Raw genomic sequence first — 27188 nt, forward strand, 5'->3', positions numbered from 1 at the left:
CCTGGGCTGGCGGGAGCCGCCCGCGTCCTCCCGGCCGCTTGCGGCGAGTATCGGGTGGGTCCGCCCGGAGGCGGAGGTAACGGTAGGATTTGGACTCCGGTGCCCAACGCGACGCCCAGAACAGTGCGGAGCCCCCAGAAGGTGCGCAGGGAAGAGAAAACGGTACCGTAAGGTTTTGTCAGTTATCAGTAACCACGTGCTGTGGATTGTAATGGGGTAAATTTTACTGGCTTACCGGCCCTACAATCTAAATATTGTTTAATTCTATTTCAAAGCTTATTAAATATGTAATCGGGCATTATAGTGCCCTGGAATCTAGTTTTCTAGAATGTTCAGAAAAATAAGAGCTAAGCAAATGAGCATGTCTCTGTATATGTCAGTATTTGTACTGGTTTGTATGTATGCTTTTATTCTTAAGTCAGAACGTTTTGAGTTGATATCAATAGGTCACTGAATAAATGATTATGCCAAGCACACAAAATGGATGTTTAGACCCCAGGTCAGAAAGTTATTTGCTTTCTGTTATTAAAAAAAATTGTGGATACTATTTAAAAATGATCTTGCATAACATTAGAATAATTTCCTAGGCCATTTTCCTGTCATTTGATTCTGTTTAACATTACTGCAAGGCAGAGTTCTTAATAGTCTAATATCATGACCAGAAACACCTAAGAACAGCAGAGTAAAGGAAATTCTCTAAACTTAAAACTAACATCAGAATAAGGCCAGGTTTGTTTTTTTTTTAACTTTAAGGCATTGTGATACCTAGTAGACCATTTTCCTGCAAAATCTTCAATTGTGTAACCAAATCAAGTTTTAATGAAAATATTTATGGTCTTAATTATACTATATTTCATATTCTATGTTGTAAAATAGGGAACTGATTTTGTGCAGTCGTGACATTGCTGTGATCTTGTTTATGTTGATCTCATCCTTGTTTATGTTGATAGGAAGCATCAACAATTACAAGATTTAAGATTTCAGAGGCATTAGTTTTTTTTTTAAAGTGATTTGATGTAGGTGCTGTTCTTTCATCTAAAATACAGTGAAAATGTTGGAAGTTACTTTAAAATATTGTATCTTCTTTTTACCTTGGAGCAGGGGTTTCTCAACCTTGGCACTGTTAACACTGAATTAGTGGGTAATTCTTTGTTGTGTGGGGCTGTCCTGGGCATTGTACAATCTTTAGCAGATCCCCAGCCTCTCCCACTAGATGCTAGTAATCTCCTCACCCCCAACACCCCCCCCCCCCCCCACCAACACACACACAGTTGTGACAACCAAAATTATCTCCAGACCTTATCAAATGTCTCCTGGAGGGCAAAATTACCACTGCCCCCACTCCATTTGAGAACCACTGCCTTGGAGAAAAATCTAGTTAGATTTTGTAAAAGGAGGGTTATTAGATAACAATTTAGAAATAATACCAAACAAAATTATTTTCCCAAAGCACAAAAATAATGGTAGAGAGAATATAATTATGATAATATTAGTTTTAGAAAGTGAGTATTCTGACCAGTCAGCTATACAACCTGGATCTCCTGGTTTTCAATATACACAGTTGGAAGATTGAGGAGAAATACTTTATAAAAGAGTAGACCTACTTCTCTTGTCTGAACCCCCATTCCATCATTTAGTGGCAACACACTTATCAGTCCACCTCTGCTTGTTGCTATCCCAAGATAATTTGACAGTGGATTACTGTAGTTCAATAAAAATTAAAAGTCATTTGAGACAATTCAAGCCCCAAATTAAAACAACTGGTCATTTTTCAAATTAGTTTTTCCATTTCTTTTGTAAGTTTCTTGACTAGTTAAAAGGAACCCCCATGTTCTAGAACCCCACTTATCAGAAAACCCCCTTTCAATGGCCAGAAACTTTATGAAGAGAGTTTAGCCAAAAGTATACCCTCCTTTCCCCTCACTATCCCTCTCTGTCCCCTCACTATTCATTGATACCTTGAAGCCCATGTTCTTCTGATTAGCATTAAGATTGCTCTTGTTTGTGGTGAGAGTACTGATGGAAAGTACTCTGTTCATTTCCTTTCAGCCTTAAGATAGCTATAAATGTAGAGCACTGAAGCGCAGTTACTTGTTTCTGAAATTATTTCCTGTATAATATCTCACTTTTGACATATTAGTCATGATTTAATATCTAAATATGACATCCCAGTGAACTGCCAATTGGAGGAGTAAAATAAGATTTGATTCCAAATACTGGAGTATTTATAGTGTTCCATGTAGTATTTCCATAGGAGCTGAATATAATATTGATACTTATAATTAACACCCACTTCTTAGTACAGGCCAGCATTATTCTCAGCACTACTCATGTATTAACTTTTTTGATCCTCCCACTAATACTGTGAGGCATGTAGTATTTTTATTCCATTTTCCAGATAAGGAAGCTGCAGCATACAGATGTCAAGTAGTTTGATCAAGGTCACACACACCTGCTAATAAATAGCCAAGATTCAAATCAGAGAAACTCCCTTCCAAAGCCCATTTTCTCAATCACTAGGGAAGTCAAACACTTGTTAAAAGATATGCTGAGTTAAGCCACAAAATTCAACATGAAAATCTCATTTAACATCAGTGCTATGTTAGCTGATAATTTACTCCAGGTGCTTTTAAGTTTTATCACAGGCAAGTCTGTAATAATTTTTGCCTGGAAAGATGACATTTTACCTGACTATAAAATTGTTTTTGAAATAGAAAAGACGACATCTAGCTCATTCAATGAGTAACAAAATGCTGTCAGAAGCCATATAAGATTATGTTCATTTGTGAATTCCTACTGCCTGTATTTTGTATGTGATGAGAAGTGATTCATTAATCATTTGGAAATGAAGCTCCTTTGTAACAAAAGTGAATGTTTAAAAATACTAGACAGAAGTCCTAAGAGCAGTGTTTGGCCATTTGGAATGAATACACTTAGGTATATAGCTCCTGTTTGTTCTACAGCAGTAGGCACCTGCCATTAAAACTTATCTTCAACATCACTCATTGTTTCATTTTTTTATGCATCCAGGTACGATTTTTCCCCCAGCTTTCAGGCATTTAAATCCTGTGTCCTTTCTCTCTTCTCAAATATTCTGCTTTCTTGGTTATCTCTCAGCAGTGAGTGAGCAAAAACAAACATAGGTTTATATCGTAATGGAACTTAACATTTCAGTGATGGGGAAGGCCGTCATATAAGCAAATGTAAGACTGCAACGATGACAAGTGAGTCAAAAGAACATTCCAGGGACGTTTTCCTGAACAAGTTTGAACTGAAGGATGAATAGGGATTAATCTAACAGAGAGGAGAGCTCTTCATATATAGGGAACGGAATATGAAGTGTTGTGTCCAGAGAGAGGTGAGTGTGAGAGACTGACAACATGAAGGGAGGCTAGAATGGACTGATTAAGGGGCGGCGGGTGTGTGGACGCTGTGCACCCCGAGGCCAGAGAGGCGCAGCAGTGATCGTCAGAGACTTCATGTGCCGTGATTGGGAATTTTGTCTTCACCCTACGTGGAATACCTGGGGAAGTTACTTTTCTTGCATGTTCACTGTTGTTTTAGACAGTTTAATGTGTCATGTCCTCTTTTACCACAACCATCATTTCCTGGCATTATAGAATACTCTTCATGCTTCTAAATGCATATAGAACTCAGCAGTCTGGCCAAAAATGAATAGTATCATGTTATAAGAATCCTTGCTACTAATAGAGTGACACTGAAATCCTCTTAACTGGGAATCTAAGACATTTTTAAGAATCCTGAAATACAGTTGAGTTTCTCAGTTCTTAAATGATACTACCTTTTCATCTCTCTCTTCTTACAGTTGAGAAACTATATTGGATAATGTTGAATTCAGTTTGTAATTAAAAGATCATCTATTATGCAGACAAATTGGGCAATAAATGTTTTCAAAGGTACCGATTTTTAACATACCATGTAAAAAATTATGGTCTAACTTATATTCAGTAAAGTTCACAAGTCTTAAAGGGGCAGCCTGATGAATCTGTACATATGTAACCACTGTCCAGAACAAAATACAGGGCATTTTTAGCCCCTAAAACTTCAGTACCACCTCCCAAATTATAACCCCTCCCTCAAAGGTAATCACTGTTCTGTCTTCTAATACCATAAATCAGTTTTGTCTGTTTTTGAACCACATATAAATGAAATTATACAGTATAAACTCTCATGATCTGGCTGTTTGCTCAGTATTGTCTGAGAGTCATCTGTACTGTTGTAACCTAATTGGTTTTTTTAATTGCAATATATGTTCTTATACAAATATATCAGTTTATTCATCCTTTCTACTATTGACAAATACCATTTAAGTAATGATGAACAATCTGGTGAAATTAAAGTGTTTATCTTGTTTGGGGATTATTTTGTTTTGCCTTCTGTTTGTAATTAAACAGCCTATTGTTGTGTGGTATAAAATTATCCCAGCTTCTCAGGTTTCATAAATATTAGTGAAATATATGAGATTGCCATTTTATGGGTCAAAATTGGTTGAATGGTATTTTCCACCAGTCTGTGTTGCTGATGATCTGATCTTTCCTTTAGCCAGAGACCTTATAATTACTGTGAAAACTCACCTATTCAGTTGTGAAACACTTTTAAGAGTTTAGTAAACAGTGTTCCCGCCCTCTCCTGTTTCTTTAGATGAGGAACAGGAGGTACCGATGGGTTTAGTGATTAGGCTACTATTACAGAGAGGTTATTGAAAGCGTTGGGAATGGAAGCCAGGAATCCTGGTATTCTTTCCCCCTGTTCTAGATACAAATTCAGCTTTCATTGTGTTGGTAATTTCAGTATATATGTGACTATACTGACCACCAACTTTAATGTAATATTATTTTGCAGTTTTCCCTCAATATGGGTAATCAGTTTGGGGTGAATGGCTTCTTTGATCAACAGATTTTCATTTCCTCCAAGGCCATAGTGAAGCAGATTGCTGGTGGCTAAAATGTTACTTTAAATAGTGACTTAATATGAGAGTATGAGTTTTTCTACTTTTAGTAGAGGAAGTGAGTTACACTTTCCCTCAAAGAAGCCTGCTTATGCTTTAAGAAATCTCAATTTTTCGGTAAAAATTGAGTTAGGTGAATACGGTGTCTTCATTGAAATCTTTTTGTTCTGAAGCCTGTTTTAAAAGTTATTTTTTCTTTAAGCAATAGTATTTAAAATTACAAAAACAGTTTTTTAGGTTCTCTACTGCTTAATACAACAAAATAAGATTTGTTTGAGCATTCCTTGGACAGTAAGATCAAACCAGTCAATCGTAAAGGAAATCAACCCTAAATATTCATTGGAATGGTTGATGCTGAAGCTCCAGTACTTTGGCCACCTGATGCGAAGAACTGACTCACTGGAAAAAACTCTGATGCTAGGAAAAACAGAGGGCAGGAGGAAAAGGGGGCAATACAGGATGAGATGGTTGGATGGCATCATCGACTCAACGGACATGAGTTTGAGCAAACTCTGAGATAGTGAAGGACGAGGAAGCCTGGTGTGCTGCAGTCCGTGAGGTCACAAATGTTTGGACACAACTGAGCAACTGAACAGTAACAACAAAATAAGATTAGTATGACTCTTGAGAAATTAATTTATATCTATCTTGTAAGAATTGTTTGAAGCCCACCTGCCCTGCTTTTATGAACGTCATGAGATATCAGCATTTGGCAGGATTCACATTTATTGAAACAGATACACCATTGGTACTCCCAGCCTACTTAATAGCAGGTGGAGCTTAAAAGGACTAATGCTAAATTTCTCAGGTAGATAATTCGCAAGTGAACTGAAACTCCTGGGAGGGAGTGTTTTAGCAGATAGTTTAGAATTTAACTATCCTGAAGTTTATAACTTGTTTGCAGTGGGACAAAATTATGAATTTTGGTCACTGATGCTTTATGACAAAACAAAACTCTTAAGTTTTAGGAACCAAATAAAACACTTTTACATTGAATATTCATTTTTTTAAAAACCTGTAATAAACCACCTAAATTAGGAATTCTTCAGAGCAGTTTATTCACTGATTTTAATTTGAGGTAACTCCCCTCCTTTTTATTATGAAGAGCAAATGAAAAAAAACCTGATTGCCTCGCTTTACCTTCCTTGCTGTGCCCAGCGCTTAGCTGACTTTTCTAGGTTTATGACACCCTTGTTCTTATCGCAGTTCTCTTTTTTCCCTTGCAGTGTCCATTTCAGCCTTTCTTTGATTATCACCTCTTGTCTTCTAAATTTGCGGTGTCTTATTAGGGAAAACCGACCCTGTTCGTGGGCATTTGGACTGCAGCTCATGTTCCTTGGCCCGTGTTTGCCCAGCCTACCCAGTGTTGACTATCAGTTGGCAACACTTAAGTATTAAACCTGTGAGGATCTGGGACCTACCAGCCGTTGATGAAAGTTTTATTCTATTTACTTGGAGCTGGTTTTTTATGGTACTGAACAGCCCCTTTGTATAGTCAGCCTTCAGCATGTCCCTGTGCAATCTAGTTCCTACCTCTAAGCTTGTCCATGCAGTAGACAGTTTATTTAGCTCCTACTAGTTTAGAGACATGGGTTCGATCCCTGGGTTGGGAAGATTCCCTGGAGGAGGTCATGGCAATCCACTCCAGTATTCTTGCCTAGAGAATCCCATGGACAGAGGAACCTGCAGGGCTACAGTCCATGGGGTCACAAAGAGTTGGACACCATTGAAGTGACTTCAGACACACAATTTATACTTTGATGTTATCTTTAGACAGTAGAATTCAGATTTCATATGTTGGCCTGCTGCTGCTAAGTTACTTTAGTCGTGTCCGACTCTGTGTGACCCCATAGATGGCAGCCCACCAGGCTCCCCCGTCCCTGGGATTCTCCAGGCAAGAACACTGGAGTGGGTTGCCATTTCCTTCTCCAATGCATGAAAGTGAAAAGTGGAAGGGAAGTTGCTCGGTTGTGTCCGACTCTTTGCGACCCCATGGACCACAGCCTACCAGGCTCCTCTGTCCGTGGGATTTTCTAGGCAAGAGTACTGGAGCGGGGTGCCATCGCCTAGAAAATGTTAACTAGAAGGACTTCTGAGTACCTTATGTATATTATCCACTTTTAACCTCATACTCTTTCTTTACCTTAAATCCTATGATTTCTGGGTTTTAAAACTTAATGTTTAGTGCACAGTTTCTCTACCTTTGCACTATTTTAGCATGAATGCTTTTGTTGAAGGAGGCTGTCATATGCACTGAAGGATGTTTAGCCTCATCCCTGGCCTCTAACTACAAGATACTAGTAGCATCACTCCCGGGTTGTGATAGCCAAGTGTTCCCTAGATGGCACAGTTGCTCTTAGTTGAGAGCCACTGGTTCAAGGTCTTCCAGGTTACTTTTCCACTTCTGCAATGATCTCCTCATAGAAACATGGAATGGTTCTAGAACTACAAATACATGTTTATCCATCGTGGTTAGAGAGTGGCAGATTAAGGATCATGCCATTCATTAATTTATTCAGTGTACATTTATTGAATGTCTACCAGATACCTTGCTAGATGTTGGAAAGAGAAAGATGAATAAAACATGGTCATGGCACCTATCTTGGTACATTAGTGATTCAGATTACTATGTCTTAATAGGGTGCCATGTCTTGTACAGAGGAAGAAAGGTATAGTGCTGTGTGTGTAGCAGATTTAATACCGAATGTTTGTTGATAATTGAGTTACTGTCCTTATATAATAGAATGAACATGGACTCTGTAATCAGACACATTCGGATCATAGTTTGTTCTTCCCTACTTTATCATATGACCTTGAGCAAATCATTTAACATTTCTCAAGTTAAATGATAAAACTTTACAGTCTTTGGTGAAATCCCAAACTCACATAAATGTGTCAACAAATAGTGGCTGCTATTATTATTTATTCAGTTCAGTTGCTTAGTTATGTCTGACTCTTTGCAACCCTGTGGACTGCAGCATGCCAGGCTTCCCTGTCCATCACCAATTCCCAAAGTTTGCTCAAACTCACATCCATCAAGTCAGTGATGCCATCCAACCATCTCATCCTCTGTCATCCCCTTCTCCTCCTGCCTTCAATCTTTCCCAGCATCAGGGTCTTTTCCAATGAGTCACTTCTTCGCATCAGGTGGCCAAAGTATTAGAACTTCAGCTTCAACATCAGTCCTTCCAATGAATATTCAGGACTGATTTCCTTTAGAATTGAATGGTTTGATCTCCTTGCAGTCCAAGGGACTCTCAAGAGTCTTCTCCAACCCCACAGTTCAAAAGCATCAGTTCTTCAGTGCTAAGCTTTCCTTATGAGAGAAAAGCTCTCACATCCAAACATGACCACTGGAAAAACCATAGCTTTGACTAGATGGACCTTTGTCAGAAAAGTAATGTTTGCTTTTTAATATGCTGTCTAGGTTGCTCATAGCTTTTCTCCCAAGGAGTAAGCATCTTTTAATTTCATGGCTACAGTCACCGCTTGCAGTGATTTTGGAGCCCAAGAAAATAAAGTCAGTCACTATTTCCATTGTTTCCCCATCTATTTGCCATGAAGTAATGTAACCAAATCCCATGATCTTAGTTTTTGGAATGTTGAGTTTTAAGCCAGCTTTTTCACTCTCCTCTTTCACTTTCATCAAGAGCTCTTCAGTTCCATTTTGCTTTCTGCCATAAGGGTGGTGTCATCTGCATATCTGAGGTTATTGATATTTCTGCCAGCAGTCTTGATTCCAACTTGTGCTTCAGCCAGCCCAGCATTTCGCATGATGTACTCTGCATGGAAGTTAAATAAGCATGTGACAATGTACAGCCTTGACATACTCCTTTCCCAATTTGCACCCAGTCTGTTGTTCCATGTCCGGTTCTAACTGTTGCTTCCTGACCTGCATACAGATTTCTCAGGGGGCAGGTAAGGTGGTTTGGTATTCCCATCTCTTTCAGAATTTTCCACAGTTTGTTGTGATCCACACAGTCAAAGGCTTTGGCGTAGTCAATAAAGTAGAAGTAGATGTTTTTCTGAAACTCTCTTGCTTTTTCTATGATCCGGAGGATGTTGGCAGTTTGATCTCTGGTTCCTCTCCCTTTTCTAAATTATTTATTACTACTTATCATAGAAAGGATCTCTGAATGTCTAATCTTGAATGGATGAGTGACAGATCTATGTAGATAAAGTTTTTTAAAAATGGAATTAATGGATTGTCTTTCTTGGCAAGAAAGGCAGCTATTAAAGTCAGCTAGCATTGAAATTGCCCCCATAGTAGGAGCCAGAGGTTGAAGACCAGAGGTGTAAGGATCCATGAGACTTGGAAAAGAGCTGTTTGAGAGAATCATGTATCACATTTGCAGAAAGGATTTAGAAAAGGTTTTATAGGCAGACGTGGTCTGATAGGAATTCAAATAAAAGAATTTAAGACAAACTGGAACGCTTGGTCAGTTAATTGAATGTGAAAGCTCTTAAAGTGTTCAGCTAAATTCTCCTCAAGTGTTTCTCTTCACATTGCTCTTTTCCTTCTCTGAATTCTAGATTATTGTCTGTACCTTTTGTTTTTCATATTTAAGCTTATACTACCTTGTATTAGTACTCAAGTCTTCATAGAACTGCCTTACCTTCAGAGCCATATTAGAGGCTAGGTGAAGACAAGAACGATGTAGTTATACAAATGTTTTTCAGATTCATGTACCTATTAGCAATACTCCTGTATTTGTGGAATGAAAGAGTGCACTCTGCTCTCCTCTTTCACCTTCATCAAGAAGCTCTTTAATTCCTCTTTGCTTTCTGCCATTAGGGTGGTGTCATCTGCATATCTGAGGTTGTTGATATTTCTCCCTGCAGTCTGTATTCCAGCTTGTGATTCATCCAGCCCACCATTTTGCATGATATACTCCGCATACAAGTCAAATAAGTAGGGAGACAGTACATAGCCTTATTGTACTCCTTTCCCATATTGGAACCAATCAGTTGTTCCATGTAAGATTCTAACTGTTGCTTCTTGATCCGAGTATAGGTTTCTCAGGAAACAGGTAAGGTGGTCAGGTATTCCAGTCTCTAAGAATTTTCCAGTTTGTTGTGATCTACGCAAAGATTTTAGTGTAGTCTATGAAGGAGATGTTTTTCTGGAATTCCCTTGCTTTCTCCATGATCCAATGAATGTTGGCAATTTGATCTCTCGTTCCTCTGCCTCTTTGAAACCCAGCATGTACATCTGGAAGCTTTTGGTATAAGTGCTGCTTAAGGCTTCCCTAGTGGCTCAGTCGGTAAAGAATCCTCCTGCAATGTGGGAGACCTGAGTTCGATCCCTGGGTTGGGAGGATCCCTGGAGAAGGGCATGGCAACCCACTCCAGTATTCTTGCCTGGAGAATCCTCATGGACAGAGGTGCCTGGTGGACTGCAGTCTATGGGGGTCACAAAGAGTCAGATACGATTGAGTGACTAAGCACACAACACAAGCCTAGCTTGAAGGATTTTGAGCATAACCTTACTAGCATGTGAAATGAGTGCAATTGTATGGTAATTTGAACATTCTTTGGCATTGCCCTTCTTTGGGATTGAAATAAAAACTGACCTTTTCCAGTCCTGTGGCCACTGCTGAGTTTTTTTAATTTGCTGACATATTGAGTACAACACTTTAACAGCATTGTCTTTTAGGGTTTTAAATAACTCAGCTGAAATTCCATCATCTTTGTTAGTAGTAATGCTTCCTAAGGCCCACTTGACTTCATACTCCAGGATGTCTGGCTCTAGGTGAGTGACCATAACATTGTGATTATCTGGGTCATTAAAACCCTATAGTTCTTTTGTGTATTCTTGCCACCTCTTCTTAATCTCTTCTGATAGGGGCTTACTGTTTATGTTCTTTATCATGCCTATCCTTGATTGAAATGTTCCCTTGATATCTCCAATTTTCTTGATTTCTAGTCTTTCCCATTCTATTGTTTTCCTCTATTTCTTTGCATTTTTCATTTAAGAAGTCCTTCTTATCACTCCTTGCTATTCTCCGGGACTCTGCATTGAGTTGGATATATCTTTTCCTTTCTCCCTTGCCTTTCATGTCTCTTCTGTCCTCAGCCTCCTCAGACAATCACCTTGCCTTCTTTCATTACTTTGTCTTCAGGATGGTTTTGGTCACCACCTCCTGTACAATGTTATGAACCTCCATCCATAGTTCTTCAGGCACTCTGTCCACCACATCTAATCCCTTGAATCTATTTGTCATATCCACTGCATAGTCAGAAGGGATTTGATTAGGTCATACCTGAATGGCCTAGTGGGTTTCCCTACTTTCTTCAATATAAGTCTGAATTTTGCAATAAGGATCTCATGATCTGAGCCACAGTTAGCTCCTGGTCTTGTTTTTGCTGACTGTGTAGAGCATCTCCATCTTTGGCTGCAAAGAATATAATCAGTCTGATTGCAGTATTTCCCATTTGGTGATTTCCATGTGTAGAGTCATCTCTTGGGTTGTTGGAAAAGAGTATTTGCTATGACCAGTGTGTTCTCTTGACAAAACTCTGTTAGTCTTTGCCCTGCTTCATTTTGTATTCCCAAGTCCAATAACTTGCCTGTTATTCCAGGTATCTTTTGACTTCCTACTTTTGCATTCCAGTCCCCTGTGGTGAAACTGATACCATTTTTGGTGTTAACTCTATAAGGTATTGTAGGTCTTTATAGAAGTAGTCAACTTCAGCTTCTTTGGCATTAGTGGTTGGGGCACAGACTTGGATTACTGTGATGTTGAATGGTTTGCCTAGGAAATGAACTGAGATCATGGTGTCATTTTTGAGATTGCACCCAAGTACTGCATTTTGGACTCTTATTGACTTTGAGGGCTACTCCATTTCTTCTAAGGGATTCTTGCCCACAGTAGTAGTCACCTGAATTAAATTCTCCCATCATCCGTTTTAGTTCACTGATTCCTAAGATGCCAGTGTTCAGTCTTGCCATCTCCTGCTTGATCACGTCCAATTTACCTTAATTCATGAACCTAACATTTCATGTTCCTATGCAGTATTATTTATAGTAGTGGACATTATCTTCACCACCAGACACAACCACAGCTGAGTACTGTTCCCGCTTTGGCCCAGCCACTACATTCTTACTGGAGCTATTAGTAATTGCCCTCAGCTCTTCCCTAGTAGCATACTGAACACCTTCCAACCTGAGGTGCTCATCTTCCAGTTTTGTATCTTTTTGCCGTCATACTGTCCATGAAGTTCTCCAGGCAAAAATACTGGAGTGGGTTGCCATTTTCTCCTCCAGTGGACCACATTTTGTCAGAACTCTTCACTATGACTTGTCTGTCTTGGGTGGCCCTGCTTAGCATGGCTCATAGCTTCAATGAGCTGTGCAAGCCCTTTTGCCACAGCAGGCTGTGATCCATGGAGGAGAAAGGCAAAACCGACCTCTCCTTATACGATATATCGTACATAGTGGGCTTCCCTGGTGGTGCTATTGATAAAGAATCCTCTGCCAATACAGGTTAGACGTAAGAGACATGGGTTCAATTCCTGGGTCAGGAAGGTGCCCTGAAGGAGGGCATGACAACCGACTCCAGTATTCCTGCCTGGAAAATCCCATGGACGGAGGAGCCTGGCAGGCTGCAGTCCATGTGGTTGCACAGAGTTGGATATGACTGAAGCAACTTACCTTGCATGCACATCCTATGTAGTAATTATGTTTTTAAAAGACTTGGCAAGAAAAATTTTGATTTTCTTTAATGTTAACCTGTGTTGTATAGTTGCTAAGTCATGTCCATCTCTTTGCGACCCCATGGACTACAGCCTGCCAGGCTCCTCTGTCTATGGGATTTCCCAGGCAAGAATACTGGAGTGGATTGCCATTTCCTTCTTCAGGGGATCTTCCAGAGGCAGGGATCGAACTCACGCCTCCTGCATTGCAGATGGATTCTTTAGTGCTAAGCCACCAGGGAAGTCCTACCTTAACCTATAGCCGAAAATTAAGAAAATAAACTAATTAATATTCAGTGATATTACTAAAACATGCGTGAATGTATACTTATTTATTTAATTTAAAATGTTTTTGATATAGATAAGAGAGTGTTGTCCTTCTTTTACTGTGGCTATCTTTATATATAGTGTCAGATTTTAAGATTCTGTTGGCTTTGAAACTGTCTTGGATTTTGCTTTGATATTGATAATACCATTAAAGTATATCCTTTCTATGAAAATCTACATGCTTTGGTAGAATTGAGTATTAAGATTATTTGTATATATTATCTCATATCTGTAATAAACTTTGATCATCTAAATGGTTTGCTAAGGATTTTTACAGCTAATTTGGTGTATATACATTCTTATAGAAGTGACCATGTCTGGCCTGACCAAATTTAATAATATGTTATTTTAATATTTAAAATGTGTTTTCCAAAGATTGTTGCAAAATTATGAAAGTTTAAAGACCCTTCAGGATGCTTTTTATATAATAAGCAATTTGCTTCATCTGGCATCTTTGTTATTTCTTTTGTTTTGATTTTATTAACACAGAAAAGCTTCACTGGCCTGAGCAAGAGCTTGCTAAGAAGTCCATTCTAAATGCAGAAGCGTCCTTGATCATTGACAGCAAAAGAAGCATTTCACATTTATCTCCTGGAATACTGAAGGACATTTTCACAACTGGAACCAGTAGTTACAATGTCCTACTACAGAGCAAAGAGGAGAAAAAGCATCATTCACAAAAACAGCCTTCCTCTACCAGCTCCAAAAGATATAGAAAACCCAGCAAATCTCCTAGCTCTTCACGTAGTAAAGACCTTCGCAAGATGAAAGCTGCAGTGCCTGTGATGAGCAGTAGTACTTGGTACTGCCTAGAAAGGCAGCCTGCTGTGTTTGTCACCAGTTCAGTGTCAAGTCCTGTAAAGTTTACGGATGCTATCTCTGTTACAGGAAACACCATAGTACTGCCATCGAAACCCAAAAATGAAAGAAAGGTGAAGCGACACCTTTTCTCCACACTTCCAAAGCCAAAGCCAAAGCCACAGCCTCTGCTGTCGAGAAGTTTTGAAAAAGGAGATGATTTTTCTGGAAAGAAATTTTGTATACTGACTGCTATAAAGCCCACCAACTTGGAGAAGGAAAAACTGAGGTTCTTCAAGTCTGACTACACCTACAATCCTCAGTTTGAGTATGCTAATCCCTCTCTGCCAAGCGTATTGGCCAAGCACAGCAATGCATCTGATCGATTTCTTAAGCAGGTAAAATGCTACTTCGGTCGTGTGATTTCACTTTATGTAGTGAAAACAATTATTTGCCATCTTATAGAAAGCCAAAAAAGTTCAAAAATACTCCAATTATTTATAGTTATCTCCCATCTAGGATACATAAATATGTGACAGGAAATCTCTAGGTGAGTGTCAACCCATATTTAAATTACTTCACTCTAATCAGAATTTATAAAGAATCTACTGTGTAAACATTGTGTCAGGAAGCAACCATATTAGGAAAAAGCTTCAGATTCTGACTCTTAACGTTTTATTTGGGATTTACAGACTTGTGGCCCTTTCATAAATCTACATACAAGTGTCTGTGGTTTTTTTTTATTTTGAATGCATTAGATGGAGCATGCGTATCTCTGGCTCTCCCTGTTGTATTACATGCACAGCTTGCTTAGGCCCCAAACGGCATTTTAGGGACTGAGGCTTGAAACTTGCCAAAGAACTTTTTAATGCTTTACTGAAAATTTTAACAATCATCAAATAACTATTTCAGTATTCACTTAAAGAAGAAAATAATGGAATTTTTAAAATTACCTTCAGGGTTTGCAAATCATGATGCAGATGACAAAAGCATCTCTTTCCAATTGCTCAATTTAGATATTTAGCACATAGTTTTTTGTGTTAAGGTCTTATGAACTTCAAAATCTGCTTAAGTTTTTGAGGAGAAATTGGCTGATATTTACCTTCAGGGCATAGAGCTAAGATCTTAAAAGCAGACTACATTTGGTTAAATTAACTTTGTATAGGGTTTTTATAATGCATTAGGTTCAACTTGGCTTCATCACTGGTTGAAAATCTGTAGGCTCCATGAAGCCGCATGATTCCATTTGTCTTTAGCAGATGCCCTGTTTTAGCATTTTGCTGCAGTGCAAGTTCTTTGGACTTGTGGCCAGCAAATTTTTTTATTGTTTGTTATAGATTATATGAAATCTGGCCAGTCTTTTAAAGCTTTTTCTTTCTTTGTTTTAGTTGCTCAGGAAAGTGCATCCCCCCCGCCCCCCGCTTTTTAATTGGAGGATAGTTGATTTATAGTATTTTTTCAGGTGTATAGAAAAGTATATCTGTTATACATGAATATACTTTCTTTTAGACTCTTTTCCCATATAGGTTATTATAGAATATTGAGCAGAGATCCCTGTGCTATACAATAGGTCTTTATTAGTTATCTGTTTTATATACAGTAGTGTGTATTACATTCCCTTAAAATTGACAGTAATATAAAAATGCTATTGTGTTTTTCCCCCTTAATGCTAAAAGAGATGGCTGAGATTTCTTTATCAGTATTTAATTTGGAGTCTTCCTGCAAGCCCTACCAGTTGGTAAAGGGATTTCCCACTGTTCGGTTAAAATGAATGCTCTTTCATGTCCTTGGACGGGAGTTAGGAAGCATCAGCAGCTCCAAAGATTGAGAATTGACGGTGCTTGGTTTCTGGCCCTACAATCTTTATTTTAGCCCAATTCCAACATCTTATGGGTCATTTGAGACTTCTAAATAGGACCAGCAATCCTAGCTGGCTGGTATTAAATACTTCAAATGCCACCATTTGGAAGAATGATCACAACAAAAGCCAAATGTACTTCAAACCACTTTAATCTAATAAAGGAGATTCATCAGAACAGGGCCCCCATAAAATATGCTTAAGTTCCTACTTAGCATCTGAATGAATTCTGACATGATACATCCTTCCCCTTCCCAGCTATGAAGTTAAAGCCGCAGCTTCAGGCCTAGTTTCAGGACTTAGAATTGTGCTCCTCAGAGGGGTCAGGGTGGCCAAATTAGCCCACTGGTCTCTGGCCTCCAACCTTGAGGCCTTGCCAACCCCTCGCTGGTAGTCTTGTAAGTTTCATGATCTGGATCATTCCAAGGCAGGCAATCTGTATTGTTGTTGGACAGTGACTGTGGTTCTCTTTAGTGCACAGATTGGCAGAGCAATGGTAAATCCAGGCCAGATAAGTCTACCGTAGTGGAACCAAGGTAGTGCCCAGGTTCTGTTCATTCCTAATTGGTTGCGCCAAAAATGTCAAGGAGTTCCAGGACTCAGTTTTTTTCCTAGTCTAGGCAGTAGGTTCCTCAGGAGGTACTCGGGCCCTTTAGGTGGTTCAGAGCATCTAGCATGGGCTGCAGGACTTGAAAATAACTCCACGTGGAGCCTGCTGAACGCTGCTTAGCCTCTTGCTGGCAGCCGTTGTGAGTCTCAGCTCCTCTCAGCTCCTCAACCCTTGAGAGTCAGAAGCTGAGAATGTCTGTTTTCTGAGGTTGTGGACCTTTGCAGGAAAGAGCAAGGGATCTGGGATGAGAAAATGCTGAAAGATGTGCAGGGTCAGGTGTCTCCTCACCAATGAGTCAGAAGTAAAGCCATAGTGTAGCACATTCGAGCAGTGACCTGGCAGCCAGCACCTTCTGCCTCCCTTCTTTGTGGCTGACCATCCTGGAAAACCTAGGTATCAAACCCATAATGGCTTCACACCCAGCACATTATTGAACAAGATGGGAAGGGTCTTCAGGGCAATGATAGGAATCCTCGGCAGTATGTCCAGCAGTCAAATGAAAATTACATGTTTATATGATAAAGCCAGTGGGTAGCTTAAGTCACTGATTTCCCACTCTAACTGGAATCATATCTCATTGTAGATCATGGCTAGTATCCTGTTAGCTGGAAGCCCTGATTGGTCGAGTGATAGTTTAATAACATAGGCAAAATAAGTTAACTTTTGTTTGGCTTATAAATTAAAGTTTGAATTATGTTCTTGTTAGTAAAGCTGGAGCAGTGGGGATCATAAGTGATTAGAAAATGGGGGGAGAAGGAAGGCTTTGAGGTGCTGGGTAAAGACCCTGGATTGAGGCTACCCCGCTGGCTGTCAAGGAAGAAATGGTAAAGATACGTAAGAGGAGTTAAGAGAATAGGCCTGAGACTACCATCATTAGAAAGCCTTTGTTGCAAGATTAATTGGAGCCTAGTGTCTGGGAACTTGTCTGTTGAACAGTTTCCTATACTGAAATAAACTTTCCCTAAGTGGTAAGAGGAGCTTGCCATGCCTCATTGTACAAACAGTATGTTATTGAATACCTCTTTTCCTTTTGGGAGCCTGGAATTTTAGATTTTCTAGGCATAGGGGTGCTTATGTGACTAGCCTATGATAAAAAAAATCTTGGGAATTGAATGTGTAATCAGTTTCATTAGTAGACCAGTCTTTACATGTTCTTTACAACTCAATTGCTGGAGAAGTTAATTGCATCCTGTGACTTCATTGTGAAAGGATTCTTTTAAGGCTACTTCTGGTTTCCTGCAGACTTTACAGGATGTAAGAAATGGGCTTAGGTTAATTTTTTTTTTTTTTTAGGGCATTTACATTCAGATTTTAGAAAAAAGAATACAAAACTCGATACTAAAAGAAAAACATAATAAAGCTCAGTATTGCTCAAGTAAAACATCTCTGGGCTATAGTCGTTGTCAGTTTGAGACTCCTGGTGAGTTATAAGGTCTGGCTTCTTACAGCTTTGTAAAGGACCATTGTATGGCACAGTTTCAGGGGTTGCTATTTACAAACTGAGCTTGGGCCCACCTGTGAAAGAGTGATTATTAGTTGCTGATTTTTTGTGAAGCTTTAAGATGAGTGTTTACCTTCTGCTGTTTCGGCACCCATCCCCATCTTCCAGCTACAGCTGCAGTTTCAACTCCATAATAAATCGTCGTTTAGTGCCTTGGAAAGAGTAGCAAGGTTAAACCTGGGTGCCTAGACTGTAAACTGAGTAAATTGAAAGAAGCAAGTACAGAGTGCCCCCAAAGGCTGTCATAGCATTGTAGATGACTGACTTCTCTCCCCATGCCCCTTTGACTCTGCCAGGGAAAAAGCAGAAACATTTACAGCTCCCACATGCATGTGTGCTAAGTTGCTTCAGTTGTGTCTGAGTCTTCGTGGCCCTAAGGACTGTAGTCCGCCATGCTCCTCTGTCCATGGGATTCTGCAGCTCCCACAATATATACCTTTTCTCTGTTGACCACTGTCCTCATTGCATTTCTTCTGTTTCCTTTCTATTTCATGTGAAGTATACACAACTGAGAATTGACAAGAGGGTTAAAATAAAATTTAAGTTATTTTCAACTGAAACAAAATAATTGAACTTTCAAAATGTCTTCAGTGAAGTAGTATATCCATTGTTTTTCTAAGGCATTACATTTTTCAAAATAATTGTTATTTGCAAATACAATCAGTTTTTGATTATCCATATTAATGGAGGGAAACATTGGTATGGATTGGATAAAATGGCAAGATTATTCCCTGCTCCCTCCTTCTCGAATAGTTCTCATCAAGGCAGTCATCTTAGCTTTCCTGCTGTGATGCTGCTTCACTAGCCATAGTAAGTGGAAAACACAGCAACAGAAAAAGCCACAAACAGTTGTTATTTGCCAATACAATCGGTTTTCGATTATCCATATTAATGGAAGTGGAGGTTGTAGAAGGAAGTGATGTTTAACATCCACCATCTAAGCGAAAATAATCCACTGAAGTGATTTATAAAGAAGAAAACTCTTTGAAACCTTCGATTTGGTTCCAGGCATCTTATCTTGTAACCACTGGAGGAGAAGATGCAGTTAGGAAAGATGGGGTGTGGGGTTAAGTATTGAAGAATGTTAGTGTGAATGATGGAGAAGGCAGTGGCACCGCACTCCAGTACTCTTGCCTGGAAAATCCCATGAATGGAGGAACCTGGTGGGCTGCGGTCCATGGGGTCACGAAGAGTCGGACACAACTGAGTGACTTCCCTGTCACTTTTCACTTTCATGCATTGGAGAAGGAAATGGCAACCCACTCCAGTGTTCTTGCCTGGAGAATCCCAGGGACAGGGGAGCCTGGTGGGCTGCCGTCTGTGGGGTCTCACAGAGTCAGACACGACTGAAGCGACTTAGCAGCAGCAGCAGTATGAATGAAGAACAGGTGGTAAGGGCTTGTAATTACTAGAAGAAATGTGTAGATATATTTGTAAAAAAAATGACGTAAAAAACATACAGTAAAATGTCTTTTTCATCTTTCCATCTTAGCATATCAGAGCACTCCATAAATGTTAATCTTTTCAGTATTTTGAAACATAACCCTCTTAGCCAATAGTGAAATGGATCTTATAGCTATTTATAAGAATCACTGTCTTAAGAGGTTTATTAGACATATAAATTAAGAAATTGAAGAATTGCCTTCTCTAAAAAAGTATTCTTTGACTTATGACTGATTTTTAGGACTCTTGCTCTTCCTAGAGGAGAGGTAGACCCGCTCTCTGAAGTTTTTCTTGTACACTGTGGTGCAGAATGTTTCTGCTTTTAATTTTTGCACCCATACTATATACTCATGTAAACATTGCAGTCTCTGCTTCATTTTCCTCATATATAGAGGGGAATGGACTCAGTGATCCTTGAGAGCCCTTTCTAGGACCACACACCTAAGTTCCAGCCCACAAAATTCTATGGCTGCTCACTTAAAGATTCCATTTCAGGTCCTTATGTATTCAGTTGTGTCATGTATTTTGCTAAAATGTCTAACTATCTTTCCACATCACGTGTTAATCACAGAAAAGCTCAGTTTCTGCCTGCTGTGTTAACTGAAGATTCTTTTACTTCTGATATCAGTGTTTTATTAACTCAACCCATAATTGGCAAATATTTTGGTTTGCTAAAATTAACTTTACAAGTAAGTGAGATTTGTTTCTCTAAGTGCAAAACCTAGTGGAAAAAAACCACTTCAATGCAGTTGTTCTTTCTACAATGTGTGTTCAACTTGACAATTCTAAAGAATGCTTTTTAAACTAAGGTTACTGAGAATGTAGCCTAACAGCAGAAATGGGAAGAGAATAACCAAGGAAATCAGGGTGTGAGCAAATCTATATTTTATATTAAATTCATGTGAATTTCTCATTAAACCTCACAACGTATCTTTAGGAAAATGTAAATTCCTTACTGACTCTCTGGCAACCATGTTTACATGAGTATGTAGTATGGGGGCAAAAATTTTTAATGTGAGAACCTGAAACTTAGTAGGAAGGTATTACGCTTAACATTATTGGATTGTAAAATTGGCTCTTGTCACCAGAAGTCCAGCAGCATCTTGAGGGGAAAGCACAGACAAGGCACCTTCTGGAAAGGAGAGTAGTCATCAGGAAAGGAACTGTATACCTCAGAGCAGACAGGGGTTCCAACAGCTTGGAGACTGAGTACAAAGTCATAGTGTTACCAAGTGCAGGCATATTGGTAGTAACAAAACATTAAGAGTGACACAAACTTGTAATTCTTATAAAAAGCTATGTCCACGAGTGAAACAGTACCAGTTGAGAAAGCAAGCTGCAAAAAACAATTGATTTTTTAAAGGTATTTGATGTCTCTCAAAAAGACCACTTCCATCATAACCATATTATTTAAGAGTTAGGATATTACTTGGAATTAATATATTCTATATCTGCCTAACTGAAAAAAAGCTGTTCTGCTTATGTAATTAGAGTATCCTAAATATAGTTCTTGAAGTAAATGAAAGTTAATGGTCCATGCTATCAAAGGTAGCTTGATAGAGTTATCATAAAATCTCAGAGGTAGTTAGAGAAAAGAATTCCAACTTTTTTCCTCCATTGAAATAACTTAATGCTTAACATTCTGTGGAATACCATTGCGTTTTCATTTATAGAGTTCAGATATTCAAAGTAAGTATCTAGATGGACCAACTTCATTATGAAGTGAACTGAAAGTTGCTCAGTTGTGTCCGACTCTTTGCGACCCACCCCATGGACTATACAGTCCTTGGAATTCTCTAGGCCAGAATACTGGAGTGGATAGCCTTTCCCTTCTCCAGGGGATTTTCCCAACTCAGAGATCAAACCCAGGTCTCCTTCATTGCAGGCAGATTCTTTACCAGCTGAGCCACAAGGGAAGCCCAGGAATACTGGGGTGGGTAGCCTATCCATTCTCCAGTGGACTTCCCAACCCAGGAATCGAACTGGGGTCTCCTGCATTGCAGGCAGATCCTTTACCAACTGAGCTATCAGGGAAGCCCAGCTTCGTTATGCTAGGAAATAAATTCTGATTTTTTTTCTTCCTGGTTAGCAGACTTTATACAGCTAGAGTCACATGTGTAGGATCTGAGCAAGGATCATAAATGATTGCAGGGAGTTGTCTGGGCACTGTAGGCAACTGGAAACCAGATAGCAGCTGGGGTCTAGTGTATCATATCCTCAGAAATTGTAAGAGAAGATAGATAACTTGAATTTTATACAAAGTCTTCCAATTTGTAAATGTTGACAACTAATTTAAAGAAAAAAAAAAGTTGTTCAAACCAATGAAAACCTGTTTGTGGGCCACAGTCATCCCTTGGGTTGCCTGTTTGCCACCTCTGATTGACCAGATCTATTACACATAAGCTCTGTTTTGAGGCCAGTGATAGCATAAAGATTTTTAAATGTGGTCCTCAGAAAATGTCTTGCTTTTGGAGTTTATAGTGAAAATGGAATAGGTAATTTATTGTTAGATAAAGTGCATGCATAATACATAAAATGACATAGTGTTCTAAAACAAGCAAGTGTTCATTTTCCTTTTTTGGTAGAAATAACACCATTGGAAATCAAATATCTTCACTGATAATATGTCTTGATATAAAATTTCTTTGAGGCCATGTTTTAATTGTATTAGTATTAAGGTATTTTGTGTTGGTAGACCTCAAGTTGTCCAGACTATAAAGGGGGAGGGAAAAGCAAGCCTTCTTTAAACTATACTTCTCCTTAGGTGACACAGTTTTTTGTTGAGCAAATCACAAGCCTTCTTCCAGATTCATTAAAGTTAAAAGATTGTTTTGAGTTTAGTACCTCTCATAGTAGTTTTGTGTATTAGATTGGAGACGTAAGGTCATTTCTTAACCTAGTATCAAGGAAGATTTTCTTACAGAGATGGAAACACCCCAATCAGATTGTGTGTCTTTAGAAGAAGGTATGACCTTGATGACTCATTGAAACAACACTTCATTGACGTGCCTTTGAAAACTTGCCTAACCTGCAATCTCAGGTTCTTATCTTAAATTCTTTTCTCCAAAACAGCTTGAATATCTACTTCTTCCTTGTCGGTAGTGAAAGAAGAGTTTGCAGTACTAATTTGTACTGTTTACAGATATCTTCTCTTGGTAGCATTTACCCTCTCACTCTCCCACTTAACATTGTATACATCCAAACTTCCCCTAACCCTGAAGACAGAAGGGGCAGAAGGGGATTGAGGGGAAGGCTGTAGGTGACGGTTTTCTTTGTCCTCTGTGTTCTTTCACTTGTTCCTTCATTTAAGGCAGACTCAGTGTCTCGGATCTATTTCCTGGGTTCTGCATATGTAGAATATAATTTATCCAAATATTTTTCTTTTTATTATAATCTGGTCACAGTTTAACAATCTATCTTACAGAAAACTGAATTATTGGCAAATGCAGGTTCTCCTGCTCTCCACACTACTGTCAGTGTCTAAGGTACAAATCTGATTGTGTCACTTTCCTTCCTGCAAAACTTCAGAGCTGCTCATAATTCAGGATAAAGTCCAGAATTTTTACCATGGCCTGCAGGTCTTTCTTGGTTCCTGATCTCACTCAGGCTTAGGTTTCCAAAGTCAGCTCTGGACTCCCACAGCATCTCATGCAGATTATCTGTCATGAAATGTATCACTCTGTTATCATCCTTAAGTTTCTTTTTTTGCCTTTACCACGAGACTAACCTCTTTTATAAAAGTGTATTTTATTTATTTCAACTGTTCCCAGAATCTCACAGAGATTGAAAATCTCAAAATCAAAATCTCATTTAGATTGAAAAGCTCATTTAGATTTCCAGTCTCATTTAGTTCGTGGCACTAAATAAATGAGTTTCCTGGTGCCTGTCTAGCCTGAAAGCTCTGTATTTCATTTTCTTTGCTTTGTGTATGCTTTTGACAATATCATCCCCCTCTACCTGGAATATCATCTGTTTCCTCTAGGGCCCCACTACAGTTTACCTTTCTGTGTTTTCACAAAATTTTATTCATCTATCCAACAGAATATTATTAAACTATGTAAATTTCAGTGTAATCTCTGTCAGTCTAATGGCCAGGCTTGGAATTAGATTCTAAAAGATTCTAAAATATAAACATAAAAGCAGGGATTGGCAGAAAGAAAGTAACCATAAAGATGAATGAATGAAAGATGTTATTAATGGTATGCTAGAAATTCAATGAAATACTCTACAAACAGTAGATCCAAATTTGTGACTCAGGGTCAAGTTCATCGGGCACGTATGTTTCTTTGGGGGGACAGCACAGTGTTTCTAAAAACACTGGTATATAAGGATACTCTTCTGTTTCCTCTGTGGTTTAGTCTCTAAGCCATGTCCTATTCTTTTGGGACCTCATTGATTGTAGCCTGCCAGGCCCCTCTGTCCGTGGAATTTCCCAGGCAAGAATACTGGAGTGGGTTGCCATTTCCTCCTCCAGGAAATCTTCTAGACCCGGGGATCAAACCATGTCAGCAGACAGGTTCTTGACCACTTAGCCACCGGGGAAGCCCACAGTCATTTGGGAAACAGACGACAAACAAGTTCTCTTTCTCTCCCTCCCCTCTTTTAGTCTCTGTGTCTATCTCTAATTTCATCCTCACACCAACCCTATTAGGTAAGTAGGGCAAAGATTTTCATCTCCATTTTGCTGTTGAAGAAACTAAACCTGAAAGGTGAAATGCCAGAGCTAAGATCACGCAGTCAGTAAAAGGTAGGGCACCAACATAAAACCAGGTCTTTTGACTTCTAGACTTTCCACAGTGTCAGCAAGGCTTGTATTAGTGTCCCTGTTGTGTATAGCTTTTCATTGAGTGAGAGCTGCATTTGAAAAGGGAAATGGGTTTTTAGCACATGACTGTTGAAGTGGCTTTTGACTGATGATGAGATTTCCAAATTGCTAAACAGCAACAGAATCAGCAAGTAAACCAAAAGTAGATCATTCAACAGTGTTGAGATTTTTCAGAAAGTTGGCTATATCATATGAGATAGTGCTGTAAGTTTTCTACAGAGATTTTTCATTTTCTGAATTAGTGGTTTAAATATTATACTGTGCTGTTTGATTACTATTTGCTTTTTAAATGATGGCTTTATGAATATAATTCACATGCCATGTAGTTAATCCATCTAAAGTGTACAGTTAAGTGATTGTCAATATGCTTAGGATTATGTAGTCATTATCACTATCAAATTTGAGAACATTTTATCACCTGAAAAAGGAAACCCTGTACTCATTAGAAGTGACTCACTATTTCTCGCCAACACTCCCACCCCCACCCAGCCTTAGACAACCATCAGTCTATTTTTCTTTTTGTGGATTTAACTGTTCCAGACATTTCAGATAAATGGAGTCACACAGTACATGGTTCATTGTGACTGGCTTCATTTACTTAGCATGTCTAGCCTGTTTTCAATATTAGTCCATATCATAGCATGTTTCAGTACTTTTTATTATTGGATAATAGACATCACATTGTATTAGTCCATTCATCAGTTGATAATTAGATTGTTTCCAACTTTTGGCTATTATGAACAATGCTGCGATGAACATTTGTGTCCAGATTTTTGTGTGAACATGATCTTGGTCATCCTGGGTATATACCTAGTATTAATAGTAGATAATATGGTAGTTGGTCATATGGTAGGAGATCAGAGATCATATATAATGGGTCATATGGGAACTGTGTCTAAACTTTTAAGGAAAACTTTTCCAAAATACTGCATCATTTTTACATTCCCACCAACAGTGTATGAGTTTCAGTTTCTCCACATCATTGTCAACTCTTTTCTTCTTTTTTGGTCAACTCGTTTTTGTTTTTATAGCTATTCTAGTGGGTGTGAAGTAATATATCATTGTAGTTTTAATTTGTATTTCTCTGATGACTAATGGTGTTGAGCATCTTTTCATGAGCTTATTGGTCATTTGTATATCTTCTTTGGAGAACTGTGTTTGGATCTTTTGCCCACTTTTTAAATTGGATTATTTGTATTTTTATTATTGAGTTATAGGAATTCTTAATATATTTTACATATGTCATTTTCAGATATGAAATTTGTAAACTTTTCTCCCATTCTGTGAGTTGTCTTTCTGCTTTCTTGCTTACCTTTGAAGCATAAAAGCTTTTAATTTGGATGAAGTCCAGCTTACTTGTTTCGTTAGTTGATGTTTTGGTGTCATATCTAAGAAGCCACTGCCTAATACAAGGTCATGAAATGTGTGCCTATGCTTTCTTCTAAGAGTTTTGTGTGTAGCTTTGATACATTTTGAGTTAATTTTTGTATGTGATATGTGGTAGGGGTCCGATTTTATTCTTTTATTTATATCCAGTTATCCCAGCACCATTTCTTGAAACTCCTGGTCCTCCTCTCTTGCCCTTCTTCCCCCTTGGCAAGCCCAAGTCTGTTTTCTCTGAGTCTGTTTCTCTTTTATAGATAGGTTCATTTGTTCTACATTTTAGATTCCACATATAAGTGATATCATATGTAATATGGGGCTTTCCACATGGCTCAGTGCTAAAGAACCTGCTAGTGCCTGCAATGCAGGAGACGTGGGTTCAGTCTCTGGGTCAGGAAGATCCCCTGGAGAAGGAAATGGCAACCCACTCCAGTATTCTTGCCTGAGAAATCCCATGGACAGAGGAGCCTGGCAGGCTATAGTCCATGGGGCCACAGACCAGTCGGACACGACTTAGTGACTAAACCACTACCACCATATGCTATTTGTCTTTCTCTTTCTGACTTCACTTAGTATGATCATCTAGTTGTTTCCATGTTGCTACAAATGACATTAGTGTTCATTTTTATGCCCCAGTAGTATTCCATTGTGTATATGTAACACACCATCTTTATCCATTCATCTGTTGATGGACATTTAAGTTGTTTCCATATTTTGGCTATTGTGAACCATGCTGCTATGAACATAGGGGTGCGTGTATCTTTTTGTATTATAGTTTTGTCCAGTTATATTCCCAGGAGTGGGATTGCTGGATCATGTGGCAATTCTCTTTTTAGTTTTCTGAGGAACCTCCATACTTCTTTCCTTGGACTGAACCAACTTACATTCCCACCAACAGCATAGGAGGGTTCCCTTTTCTTCATACCCTCTCCAACATTTGTTATTTGCAGACTTTTAAATGATGACCATTCTGACCAGTGTGAGGTGGTACCTCATTGTAGTTCTGATTTGCTTTTCTCTAATAATTAGTGGTGTTGAGGATCTTTTTATGTGCCTGCTGGCCATCTGTATGTCTTCTTTGGGGAAATGTCTATTAAGGTCATCTGCCCATTTTTCGACTGGGTTTTTTATTGTTGAGTTGTATGGGATATTATTTATACATCTTAAGATTACAACCTCGTCCGTTGCATCATTTGCAAATTTTTCTTCCATAAGTTATCTTTTCATTTTTAAAAAAACGGTTTTCTTTACTGTGCAAGAGCTTGTAAGTTTGATTATGTCCCATTTGTTTATTTTTGCTTTTGTTTCAATTTCCTTGGGAGACTAACCTAAGAAAATATTGGTATGATTTATGTCAGAGAATGTTTTGCCTAGTTTTTGTGTGAAGTCCTTAGGGTTTTCTATTTATGGTATCATATCATCTGCATATAGTGACAATTTTATCTTTCCCTTTCCAATTTGGATACCTTTCCTTCGTTTTCTTGTCCGATTGCTGCTAGGACCTCCAATACTGTGTTGAAGAGAAGTGGTGAGAGTGGGAATCCTTAACTTGTTCCAGATTTTAGTGGGAAGGCTTCTAGCTTTTCACTGTTGAGTATTATATTATCTGTGGGCTTGTCATAAATGACTTTTATTATGTTGAGATATGTTCCCGCTGTTCCTGCTTTGGTAAGAGTTTTTATCATGAATGGATGTTGAATTTTGTTAAGTGCTTTTTCTGCATCTATTGAGATACATGTGGTTTTTTACTTTCGTTAATGTGGTGTAATGTGGTTGATG

General features: G+C 38.7%; 1 protein-coding gene and 1 long non-coding RNA gene across 2 annotated transcripts in view; one reads left to right on the forward strand and one right to left on the reverse strand.

The window, feature by feature from the left end:
* MATCAP2 (microtubule associated tyrosine carboxypeptidase 2) overlaps positions 1-27188 on the forward strand; it is a 56271-nt gene that overhangs the window by 329 nt on the left and 28754 nt on the right. The window contains exon 2 of the mRNA XM_069588048.1: positions 13481-14187. Within this exon, the coding sequence (XP_069444149.1) occupies positions 13481-14187 (707 nt within the window). The remainder of the gene's footprint in view (positions 1-13480; positions 14188-27188) is intronic.
* Positions 15782-18844, reverse strand: LOC138439356 (uncharacterized). The gene is made up of 2 exons (XR_011256690.1): positions 17832-18844; positions 15782-16473 (listed from the first exon to the last, which is right to left on the reverse strand). It is a non-coding gene; the product is annotated as an uncharacterized lncRNA (long non-coding RNA).

Source organism: Ovis canadensis, chromosome 4 (assembly GCF_042477335.2).
Source record: "Ovis canadensis isolate MfBH-ARS-UI-01 breed Bighorn chromosome 4, ARS-UI_OviCan_v2, whole genome shotgun sequence".
NCBI lineage: Eukaryota > Metazoa > Chordata > Mammalia > Artiodactyla > Bovidae > Ovis > Ovis canadensis.